This window comes from Chelonoidis abingdonii, chromosome 2 (genome assembly GCF_003597395.2).
Source record: "Chelonoidis abingdonii isolate Lonesome George chromosome 2, CheloAbing_2.0, whole genome shotgun sequence".
NCBI lineage: Eukaryota > Metazoa > Chordata > Testudines > Testudinidae > Chelonoidis > Chelonoidis abingdonii.
Genome location: NC_133770.1, coordinates 9,433,857 through 9,446,494, shown reverse-complemented (window position 1 = coordinate 9,446,494; position 12,638 = coordinate 9,433,857). Strand labels below are relative to the sequence as shown.

Here is a 12,638-nt window from a genome sequence, read left to right as displayed (position 1 = left end):
CTCTAGGCCCATTCAGGCTTTGGCCCCTCTGCTGAATCTGCCTGCAAAGGACCCAGTGATGCGGTCCTATCATTTGTGAGGACGCCTGTAGATCCAGAACGCGACAGAGGTTGGCCATCGGACAGCTATTGGATTGAAGCAAGCTTCCATGACTGCATGTTCCAGTGTCCAAAACAGGTGAGCAGACTGGCTTCCAGCCAAGCCCTTGCAGGAGGAGGCATTTCCCAGCGAGCCCTCTGTGGAAGACAGAGTGAGCGGCGCACTGGGCACGTGAACGGCAGGCTGCTATTGTGTGGGCTGGAATTTGGCCTTTAGCTTGATTTTCCAGTGGGAGCCATCCCTGCATTCAGGGGTTTTGGCATTATGCCTGGCCTTGTGGGATGGATACCCAAGGCAGGGATTTCCTTGCACGCCCAAATTGAGCCCCTGCACAATGGCCAGGTCCTGAGTCCCATCCTGTGAGGCGCTGACCACCTCCTGGGAGAGGCCAAGTGCCCTCACTGAAATCAACAGGAGCCGAGGACGTTCTGGACATCGCTTCACGCCTCATAGACTGAGCCCCCAGGGTCTCCTCCCATCACAGTGAAAGGGAGGTTTGCCATGGAGCTCCATGGGAGCAGGAGTGGGCCCCATATGGAGCAGCAACAATGGACTCTGGAGATGAGTCCCTTGGATTTTCCCTGACCAGAAAGACAGTGGCTGTGACCCCAGGCCATAAGCTGGGGGCGGGGGATGGCGCTAAAACCTGGGAAAAACTGAAGGCTGAAAAAAGTAAGTTGAGGCTATTAAAGGACACTGGGTAGAGAACACAAAAACCTTATTCAGTCTTAATTCAAGCAAATGTATTGTGTTGCTAATTCTTGTGATTTTATTGTGTGCCTTGCTCTATTTGCTGCTTTCCTGAAAGCCCCAGCTCCTGCAGTCATGTGATTATAGTAGACCCTCTGCTTACATTTTTTTAAAAAGTAAGTTTCTAGTCTTCATGGCTGCAAAGAAAAACTTGAAAACATGAACTATAAAGACTTAAAAAAACCAAAACAACCCACCCCAACCCAGAGCAGGCAAATAAAAAGAACCCAACATTATTATTTTTTAAAAATCTTGTTATTTTTGGAGACTTACTCATGATTTTTGAATACTTAGGGTTAGCAATGCTGCATACAGTATCTTTTCAAATGCTGATTTGCAAAATGCACTTGTGTTAGAATCCTGTACAGTATTAAAGATAATAGAGAATGTGCTGAAAAACTGTCACGTAATTTAATGCAGAACTCTGTTCTATTGTTCCAGGCCATTTTTCCAGCTAGAAATCATTTTCCATGAAATTATTGTGTTTGCATTAAAAAAATACAAAATAAAATTCTCATATGTAAATTCATTCTTCACAGGTACATTTTAGAGTGCAAATGGGTTACTCTGAAATTTTGCATAATGAGAGAACTGTTTAAAAATTCAAAACGGAGTAAGAAAACTTCCTTTATGGAGGAGTTCATTTAGTATTTTTCATACTCTTCTACCAGAATCTCATTCCATTTTCACTGAAGTCAATGGAAAGACTGTCAAACAGGGTTTGCTGGCCTTTTGAGGGAGTTCTCAGGTCCATCTCTGCCCTGTTCTTGGCTTCTGCTCAGAACAAAGGCATTCTGGGGATGGTAGTTCCAGGGGCACGTGGGAATTGTAGGCCCTACAGCAAAGCATGCTGGGAAAAGGGTAGGCATAGAAGATAATGGTGAGAGATGGCTCCATTGAGAAGAGAGACCTAGGAGGGAGCCAGAGCTTTAGGGAGTCCAGGATAGACTAAGAGGACTTGGATGGAAGGAATTCCCTCTATAGCCATTTGGAAACAGTTGTGTTTCAGACTTGGATAAACCAAAGGGAGTAAAAACTAGAGACATTACTAGTTCTCCTGTCACTGAACTACATTCCCCCTTGTTCACATCCCTACTGATGACAAAGAGTAGGAACAGGGCCCAATGGATAAGTAAACATAACTGCTCACCTCTGACAGTCACCAGCACAGAGCTGTAGGTCTGTCCTACCAGGTTGGAGGCTGTGCAGGTGTAAAGCCCGTTATCGACCTGCTTGCAGAAAAGGATCTTCAGCACGAAGTTTTCCTGTTCATCCTCGTACACAATGTGCCGGCGCCCCTCTATAATTACCTCGCCATCCTTCTTCCACACGATCTCCGGCTTGGGCTCTCCTGTCACATAACAGCTCAGCTTGGCGTGCTTCCCCTCCGTCACATTGAAGGTACGTGTCAGCACCCCGAAGGTGGCGTTGCGAGCTGATTTGGTGGTGAGGCTGGCAGCCCTCTCGTAATCCAGAGAAAGGCTGAGACCAATACCAGACAGTCCCTCTGCAGTGGAGTACTTCGGGGCAGCCATGCAATCAGCGGCTGCGACTATGGATGTGTCCATCTTCCTGATTTCCTCACGCCTCTTTTGCAAATGAGAGAGCAAGGAGGCAGTCTTGCCATAGCCTGTGTCTAGATGGCTGCTGCTTGGACTGTAAGAACCATGTGTGTTCACCACCAGGGTGGCAGTAGCACTGGCAGAGCCAAGGGGGTTCTCCGCTCGACACATGTATGTCCCACAGTCCCCCAACTGAGCGCACTGGATCTTGAGAGCATTTGACTCCCCAAGGGACTCAATCTGGAAGCGGCTGGAGTCACACCATTCCCTTATGTGCCTTCCATCTTTCTCCCAGTTCACAGAGAGAGGTGGGCTGCCCTGGACTTTACATTTGAACGTAACATCGTCTCCCAGGGTCACTCTGATGGAGGAGGGTTTCTGGATGAAGTAAGGGGCCGATTCTGTCACCGTCGTCTCCTCCCCAACTTTGATACTGACAGCAGTGAAAGCTTCCCCAATGGTGTTCTTGGCCCTGCAGATATACTGACCACTGTCCTCTAAGCTCAGGTCATAAATTGTTAGCCGGTACAGATCACCATCTTCCACCATTTTAAACCTTCCCCCTGACTGGATCGGAAGCTTATCCTTTTCCCAGCTCACCAGTGGGATGGGGTTTCCCACAATCTGGCAGCTCAGGGTGACATCCTTCCCCACCGACACCATGAAGGCCTTAGGCCGAGTCAGGAACCTTGGGGCTCCACTGAAGGAACTGTAATCCATCTTGGTTTCCTAGGAAAACAGAAGAACCAAGAGAAAGCTGATAAACATGTGTGTGCACACAGTGTCTGCTTTGTCTGTATATAATGATACCAACGTACTTATCACATAGAGCAACAAGATGACCAATAGCTATCAGTCCACTGCATTTCCACCACTGATTTTGCGTCATCAGTCAGCACGTTTTAGGGACATTACAGGTCTTTTAGGGACAATTCAATTTGGGCTCAACAGTATTAATCACTTATGTAAAAAGGACAAGTGATTTCCTCTACCACAGGAACTACTATGTGAAATTCAGGGGCCTGTGTTGTGTAGGAGGTCAGACTAGATGATCGTAATGGCCCTTCTGGCCTTAGAATCTATGCACTAGCAAAACAAAGCATCACTAATGGGTTATAATTTATGGACTGTTTTTTTACCAAGGACCATCAGATACCCATGATGTATTTATGGATTGGTGGGAATGTGACATTAAGAATACTTCTTCGCACACTCTCTTCTCTTCACACCCACCTTTGCATCGCTCAACTTGTTCTCCTTCTATTCTTTCATCAACATTTCCCCTTCATCTCTTTTTATCCTTTTCATTCCCACCTTGCTCTGCTTTTCTCTTTATCCATTCTATGTCCCTCTCCCTCGCCTTCCACATGTCTTGTCCTCTGTGGGCAGCAGAGAACATCGCATTCATGGACTAGCATGGGCCTGAGAAGGACATTCCACCCAGCAGGGGACAGTGTTTAGGAGGACAGACAGACATGCCTAGTGTATTATTGGTAATATCCTCTTTATTCCCCAATTGCTATTTAAGACAACCATTTAACTCTGGCTAATTTCTCACTGAGGACAGCTAGTGAGTGGCAGCCACTTGCACCTCCTGTAGAAAATGCAGACTAATGGCTTGAGCATTTCCAAAGGTGACTGCAAGTTTGAATCCAAATGGGTGTCAGGCTCCTCAAAAAAAGTTTGGCTGAAAGCTCTCGGAAAGATTTCTCATTTGTTGCCTGCCTACTTTGTGCTGCCTTAAATGCTTGCTGCGCAATAGCTCCCAGCTGTTCAAAGACAGATCAGCAAAGAGAAAATAACTGAAGTACCGCTTGGAACTGAAGGTCAGGACAAATCTGACATTGCCTTGTCTTGAGAACGTTAAAAGCAATTAGCAGCAGTGCTAATCATTAATGTAGTGTTCACATATACACCTCTGCAGGACTGAAGAGGAACATTACAGATATTAACCCATTTGAACTTCCCAAAGGATTCTGCACAGCACAGCATGTCCCCTTGGGAGCCTCCACACATTTCTTTACTAGCCCTGACATGGATTCCTGGCTGGTTGTTTTTCTGCGGCTGGGCGGAATCTCTTTTTCCTAAGTGAGAACAAGTGAAGGAGCTTCCTTCATGGATTTGGCTAGCAAATACAGGGAGGGCTACAGAGCTATCTAATGGCTGACAAGAGCAAACCTCCACTGGGAACATGATTAGCACGCAGTATAAAGAACAAGCTTGCCAACTATTGGATTCTTGGGAAGACCCCCTGAAATGATTTGAAGCACTTAATCGCTGTCGGTCCCAATTCAGTATGCTACTATATCTACTCAGTCCTATCATGCCAAAGAACCCTTCCCTGTTGGGGATTCTAATACCCACTGAGCTATCTTGGAGGCCTCTAATTAGTGATAATTGCCAATCTTTTTATGTCCTTGATTTTTTTTATCTTCAGCTTCCCACACAAAGCAGTTCAATGACTGGCATGGTGGACTGCTGTTCATCTCAATAACTCCGAAAGGAAACATTAGGCAGTCAGTGGGACAGAAATATCCTCTATAATCCTGCAGCAGTTTGGCTTCCCCGCCTGCCACCAACCCACCCACCAAATCACCCAATGACAAATGCTCTCAGGATTCCCCCACACACACACATTGGAAATCAGTAGAACCAGGCCTAAAAATCTGCTTTAGTATCGAGAGAAAGATTCATTATTCCTACAGCTGCTTTCTTCCCCTTCTCTCCTCTGACTCATATTTCAGTGTTGACATCAGTTCCAAAATCAGCAAAACTTTCTAAGCAAGGAATCAGGACTCCTGGATTCTATTCTCAGCTCTGCCACTGGCCCGCTGCATGACCTTGAACAGGTCACTTTGGCGCTCCGTGCCTCAGTTTCCCCTTCCACCCCTTTGTCTGCCTTAGCTATTAAGACTGTAAACTCATCACTCTCACAATGTGTTTGCACAGCATCTAGCATCACTATACTACAAATAATGCTTACAAATAAAAATGTATCATCAGTATCTGTTTCCCCAGTTGGAGATCAAAACACCAGCCTCCCAAATGCAATTAAATGTTGGTAAAGTGCTAGGAAATCATTGGATATATGTAGATTCACAATTGCAGCAATTGTATTAATGTATTTACTATGATTATTTTTGAATGGGGAAATAAAAAAGCTATCTGTGAAACTCTGGGAAGGCCTTAGAAGCACACCTGGACCAAATAATTAATGTCACCTTCCTTTCATACACAAACTTTATAATGATAGTATTATTCATTAATAAAACATTATTTTCTCTTCCTTCCTGCAATGTGTCACTGTTCAAGCTCATTGGAAATTTTACATTTGACAGTAAATGGCTTTTTGACAAAACAGAATTTTTTGTAAAGAAAAAAAATCCTTTTTTGCTGAAAATGTTCAGGGTTTCATAAAAAAAAAAAAATCCAAATTCCCCAAGCCAATTTTTTTTCCAGTTTTTGGCCACCAAAAACAGAAGTTTTCAGTTTTAAACCCAAACACTTCCATGTTTGCTCTCTCAATGCCAGACAAGTAAATAAATATATAAAAATTTTAAAATAAAATAAAAAAAGTACGTTCAGTTTTCATTTTTTCAACAAAAAATGTTGAAGAAAATTTTCTATGAAAATGAAAACATTTTTACTCAAAATTTTCAAGGGGAAAAAAATGCATTTCCTCACCACCAATGCTTTCTGCTAGACCAGCAGTTCCCAAACTGGGGTTTGTGAACCCCTGGGGGTTTGTGAAATGTTATAGGGAGTTCTTGGGAAAAAATTCCCTAATGGCAGCCAGAGCTGTCCTTAGGGACCCTGGACAGCATGGGGCCAACAGCCCGGAGCCCCTGGACTTCCAAGAGCTAAGCAGATCAAAGCAAGCATAATCTATCACACTAAGGAGATTTAAACTTCAAGACTCCTTATAAGAAATGGAAAAGGAAGTGGATATTTTTTGCTGTTTTTAAAATTAAATAGGCAGCTAGTATTGTTTTTAAAATTATTATGAAGAACAAGTTTAAGCTTTGTTGTAATGTGTGTTGTGCATTGTTTGCGTGGACTACTCAAGACCTGAATGCTTGTGTAGGAGGAATTATTTGAGTTGGCTTCTTAAATACCTTTATGCTGTTTCACATCTGATACTCCTTGATGAAACACAGGCGCCTCGATGCAAGCTACGAAAGTGAGATCTGGGAAGAGTGTTGCCATTTTAATAATGCAATAATAAATAGTGTATAATAAGCATGTCATATTTTTTTTTATATTTCCATGATCACTGCTTTTATCATTTATACTCAGGTAAAGGAGAAAATCTCTGGAAACATTTATTTTTAGGAGGCGGTTGGCAAGACTTGACGTTTTAGTGAAAGGGGTTCACAGGTTGTTAAAGTTCGGGAACCATAGTGCTAGACAGAATGTTGGACCAGTTCCTGTGTGCATGACAGCCCCCTAGTGACTGCAGTCTGAAGAGGAAGTGAACCCTAAAGCTACTACCACAGACTTCATCGGCTTTATACTGACTTTAGAAACCCGCTTACACTTCCCTCCTGAGACAGGGAGAAATGCAGTGTCAAGAAACATTGCTTGTCTAAAGTAAACATGCAGGACCATGTCCCACATTGGCCTGTAGATTTCTGCATGTATCTTTAGCACACCCTGTGGCTACTACGAAATTCAAGTCCTGCACCATATTATTTTCTAATCTTTAAAATACATTTGTCATAAATACTTGTATAACTACAAGTGGGGAAATTACAGCAGTGCTTAAAAGATGTGCATATGTACCCTGGGGGCAATCCAGAGCTCACTGAAGACAATAGCAATCGGGCAGGTCTCGGACGATTGGAAAAAGGCTAATGTAGTGCCAATCTTTAAAAAAAGGGAAGAAGGAGAATCAGGGGAACTACAGACCACTCAGTCTCACCTCAGTCCCTGGAAAAATCATGGAGTAGGTCCTCAAGGAATTCATTTTGAAGCACTTGGAGGAGAGGAATGTGACCAGGAACAGTCAACATGGATTCACGAAGGGCAAGTCATGCCTGACCAACTTGATTGCCTTCGATGATGAAATAACTGGCTCTGTGGATATGGGGAAAGCAGTGGATGTGATATACCTTGACTTTATTCTTGCCAGTAAGTTAAAAAAGTATGGATTGGATGAATGGACTATAAAGTGGATAGAAAGCTGGCTAGATCGTCGGGCTCAGTGGGTAATGATCAACAGCTTGATGTCTAGCTGGCAACTGGTATCAAGCGGAGTGTTCTGGGGCCGGTTTTGTTCAACATCTTCATTAATGATCTGGATGATGGGATGGATTGCACCCTCAGCAAGTTCGTGGATGACACAAAGATGGGGGGAGAGGTAGATATGCTGAAGAGTAGGGATAGGATTCAGAGTGACCTAGACAAATTGGACAATTGGGCTAAAAGAAATCTAATGAGGTTCAACAAGAACAAGTGTAGAGTCCTGCACTTAAGACAGAAGAATCCCATGGACTGCTACAGGCTGGGGACCAACTACCTAAGCAGCAGTTCTGCAGAAAATAACCTGGGGATTACAGTGGACGAGAAGCTGAATATGAGTCAGCAGTGGGCCCTTGTTGCCAAGAAGGCTAATGACATTTAGGGCTGCATCAATAGGAGCATTGCCAGCAGATTGGGGGAAGTGATTATTCCCCTCTATTCGACACTGGTGAGGCCACATTTGGAGTATTGCGTCCAGTTTGGGGCACCGAAAGATTAGGGGGCTGGAGCACATGATTACAAGGAGAGGCTGAGGGAACTGGGTTATTTAGTCTGCATAAGAGAGAGTGAGGGGGATTTGATAGCAGCCTTCACTACCTGAAGGGGGGGTTCAAAGGGATGGAGCTCAGCTGATCTCAAATGGTGGAGGCAGATGACAGAACAAGAAGCAGTGGTCTCAAGTTGCAGAGGGGGAGGTTTAGATGATATTAGGAAAAACTTTTCACAGGAGGGTGGAGAAGCACTGGATGGGTTGCTAGGAGAGTGAGGAATCTCCATCCTTAGAGGTTTTTTAAGGCCTGGTTTGACAAAGCCCTGACTGGGATATTTAGTTTGAGGTTGGTCCTGCCTTGAGCAGGGGTTGGACTAGATGACCCTGAGTCTCTTCAACCTAATCTTCTATGATTCTATGACCCATCATTCTGAACTGTCCTTTCTATCATCACTATCAGGGCAGGATTCACACATTGAAATCTACAGACTGTCTTTATTATTTCAGATGATTCTATAGTGCCTGTCACTCGTGGCAGGAAGGAAGGACTGAGCACTCAGGATTTGGGTTCCATCCCTGTTCGCCACAAGACTTCCCATGTGATGTTGAGTGAGTCACCTAATCTCTCTGGGCCTCAGTTCCCATCGTACAATGGGATAAGTAGCATGCCCTGGCCTCCAGGGGTGCTGAAAGGATAAAATCCAATGTGATGTGCAGCACTCAGAGTGAGGGGCTATAACAGGGTGCAACTACCCCATAGCACTGAACCTTGGGCCAGGACCGTGTCTGTGGTGTCCTGCTAATAATTCTCCCTCAAAGAGCTCCTAACACAGACTCCACACACTTTTTCTAGGTCAAAATACCCCTTTTTGGAGTGTGTTTATTCACAGCCAATAACTCCAGTCCTGAATTAACATTTTGCTCCTCTGGCATCCTTGCCTGAAGAGCTTTCATCTTCCCTTGCTTGCCCCAGGATCTCTCCTGATTAGGCCTTGTCTACACTTGCAAGGTTGCAGCGCTGGTGAGGGGGGTTACAGCGCTGCAACTTAGCAGGTGTCTACACTTAAAAGCTCAGCCAAGCGCTGCAACTCCCTGTTTGCAGCGCTGGCTGTACACCTGGGTCTGCTTCCGGTGTAAGCGAGACCAGCGCTGGTGATGCAGCGCTGGTCATCAGGTGTGGACACTCACAGCGTTTTAATTGGCCTCCAGGGTATTAGGACTTATCCAGCATTCTCTTCACCTCTCTGGTCATCACTATTGCACTCACTAGCCCTGGGCTCAGAGCCTGGAGAGGAGGGGGAGGTTGTAGAGGAACCGAGAGGGAGGCTACTGAGGTGTTTGGAGACTCCCAGGAGTCATGCAGGCAGGAGCTATTTTCCCAGCTAGGAAGAAGCAGCCGTCGCAGCGTGCTGGGACTTGGTAGTGAGGAACCAGCAGAGGAGCCTGTTCCTGGTAAGAAGCTTTATTATAAGGATGCAATGTTTTGGGAGCAGGGGGGCTATGGCTGCCTGCAAGCATGCCTAGATGTGGAAACACATTGATTTCCCTGTAGCTGCTCTTTGCTTTCCACAAGCCACAGAAACGCCAATGGCTTCCAGAGTGAAGCAACCCCCACCCCCACCTTCCAGGTGAGCATGCCATGTGCAAGAGGGGCTCGAGGGCTGCGTGGCAGATGTGGGTGTAAGGGTCAATGTTATTATCCGCTGTAGCTGCTCTTTGCTTTCCACAAGTCACAGAACCCATGGCTTCCACAGGTGAAGCAACCCCCACCCGTTCCCAAGTGAGCTGTGTGTGCAAGATGGCTCCGAGAGTAGATTGCTGTGGCAGATGTGGGTGTAGGGTTCAGTGTTTTTACCTGTAGCTGCTCTTTGCTTTCCACAAGTCACAGAAACCCCATGGCTTCCCAGAGTGAAGCAACCCACCCCACCCCTTCCCAGGTGAGGCCACGTAGCAGCCCCCTTTCCACTGTGAGCCGCGTGTGGGGAAAACTTGCCATCTCTATCGCAGCTGCGGCCTCTCTGTTGCCTATGCTCAGAATGTGTAAATGATGCTACAAAAACTCTTTAAAACAATGCAGGCTCTGTATTAAAGTTTAATCTCTGTTTTTTTTTTAAAAGTGACCTGAATACTGCTCCATCAGTGCAGACTTCTGAAAGACAGCAAAGCTTAAGAAAAAAAACCAAGGAAGACTAAAGAAGATGGGTGAAAGCAGTTAGGAATCTGTATTCCACAGAAAATAAAAAGTTGCATGACTGGAGGGATAAGGAAACCATGAAAGAAGGAACAGGTGCCAAGATAAAGGAGAAGGCTGCCAAGAGAAAGAAATTTTGACTACCAAGAGAAGCACAGATCGGCAGGGATGACTTAAAAAAAGAGTGGGGAAAAAAGCCTCTCATTTCTTCATGTATTATTTTACTTTCCATAACTATATGAATAATAAAATATATACATTGCATCATATATGCTGTTGATTGGTTATTAATGACTGCTGTTTCAACATGTTGGTCCCCGCCACTCCCCTGGGGGTGTGCACATGTGTTGGTTCCAGCTGCTCGCCTGCAGGGTTAATGCCCTGGAAACTGCAGGGCAGCAGTGGACATGGGGCTGGCTGAGGCAGGGCAGGGGCTGACTGGAGGTAGGGTCTGGCTGCAGGCAGGGCAAGGGATGTGGGGCTGGTTGGAGACAAGGGGTGTGGGGCGGGCTGGCTTCAGGCAGTGGGGTGCAGCAGGGGTTGACTGGAAACAGGGCAGGGGGTGCGGGCTGGGCAGATGTGTCAGAGCTGGTGCAGGCAGCAGTGTGGGGGGGGCTGGCTGGCTTTGGGCAGGGGTGTGTGGCAGGGGTTGGCTGGAGACAGGACAGGAGGTGTTTGGCAGAGGGCTGTGGGCACGGGGTGCAGAGAGGGGCTGCAGGCAGAGGGGGGCTGAGCTGGTGTGGGCAGGTCATGGGGTGGCAGCAAGAGGCAACTGGAACCCAGCCCTTTAAGTAGCCCAAACTCCCTTCTACTCCGGGGACCCTTTTAAATAGCCACGGAGCAGCTGGGGAATGCAAGAGGGAGGCGGGCTCACGCGGCTATTTGAAGGACTGGGGTGGCAGAGGCAGCTGGAGCCCCAGGACTTTTAAATACCCCTCTCACTGCCCCAGGGCTCAAGGGGGGCTATTTAAAGGGCGCAGAGCTCGAGCCGGGTCGCGGGGCTTGCCGTGCTCTGGCCGGAGCGGCGGAAAGCTCCCGCGACTCTGTTCTCCTGGCCGGAGCGCGACATAAGCCCACCGCCCCACTCTCATGGCTGGAGCCCCGGCCGGAGCGCCGCAAGCCCCGCGCCTGGCTGGAGCTCTAGCTGGGAGAGCGGGGCCATGCCGCGCTCCGCCCGGCGCTTCACTCAAAGGAGCTGGACCATGGAGCAGACCGCAGCTGGGACGGGGTAAGTTTTTTAAAAAAAAGGTGGCCTAAGGTGCGGGGGCCTCTTAGGCATGGGGTCCGATTCCCAGCATCACGGGTCGTTGGAACAGGAAGCGGAATGACCCACACCCTTCCGTCCCCTTCCCACAACCCACAGCGCAAAATGGGACGAGGTGCTCTGTGGGATAGCCTGCCCACAATGCAGCCACTCACAACAGCGCTGCAACTGGTGCAAGTGTGGACACACTGCAGTGCTGGTCGCTGTCAGTGTGGACACACTGCAGGCTGGCCGTACACAGTGTAGCGACCAAGCTGTAACGGCCAGCGCTGCAAAACTGTAAGTGTAGACAAAGCCTTAGTAGGCTACTCCAGCCCTTCCAACTGGAATCTTAGTCTGAAATCCAGGACACACGGCTGGAGCCTGCTCATTCCTAGCAGTCTTTGTTCACAGAATCATAGAATCTCAGGGTTGGAAGGGACCCCAAGAGGTCATACTAGTCCCATCCCCTGCTCACAAGCAGGACCAATCCCCAGAGAGATTCTTCCTGAACATCTTCCCCCATTGCGCCACCTGCTGTCCTTTGCAAGGATTTGTCTCAGCCCACCTCAGGTGGGGCTTTAAGCTCAAAAAGCTTTTGTCTCCACCAACAGAAGTTGGTCCAATAAAAGATATTACTTCACCCTCCCCCTTGTCGCTCTCATGGCTACAACACTGCATGCGTAAATACACATATAGCGCTGATGACAGACAGGCAGGTTATAACAAAAGAAAATTGCTCTCACACAAAACAGTTTCAGGGAAAAATTAGCAGCATGCCAGGCACATGCCTGTGGGGCACTGCATTAATGCACTGGTGATGACTCACCAATCAGGCCAGCTAACGAAATCCACGAGATTGAGAAAAATACTTAAAGTAGCAGGGGGAAAATGAAGTATTAAAAATTAACATTTCCCTATCCTAAAGGGCTGATTTTATGCGCTAGATATAGTGTTTTGTGAAGATGGTGGGGGGGGGGGTTTACTGAAAGAGTTAAATAATTGATTTAAATCATTTAAAGGCATTTTGGAAGATCACAAGAGTGAAAGTTGAAATCTATC

The 12,638-nt window shown here is 46.8% G+C and overlaps 1 protein-coding gene across 1 annotated transcript in view; it reads right to left on the bottom strand.

Annotated features, from left to right (window-relative positions):
• OBSCN (obscurin, cytoskeletal calmodulin and titin-interacting RhoGEF) overlaps positions 1-12,638 on the bottom strand; it is a 255,381-nt gene that overhangs the window by 228,439 nt on the left and 14,304 nt on the right. The window contains exon 2 of the mRNA XM_075062167.1: positions 2,000-3,140. Coding sequence (XP_074918268.1) covers positions 2,000-3,131 — 1,132 coding nt within the window. The 5' untranslated portion in view covers positions 3,132-3,140. The remainder of the gene's footprint in view (positions 1-1,999; positions 3,141-12,638) is intronic.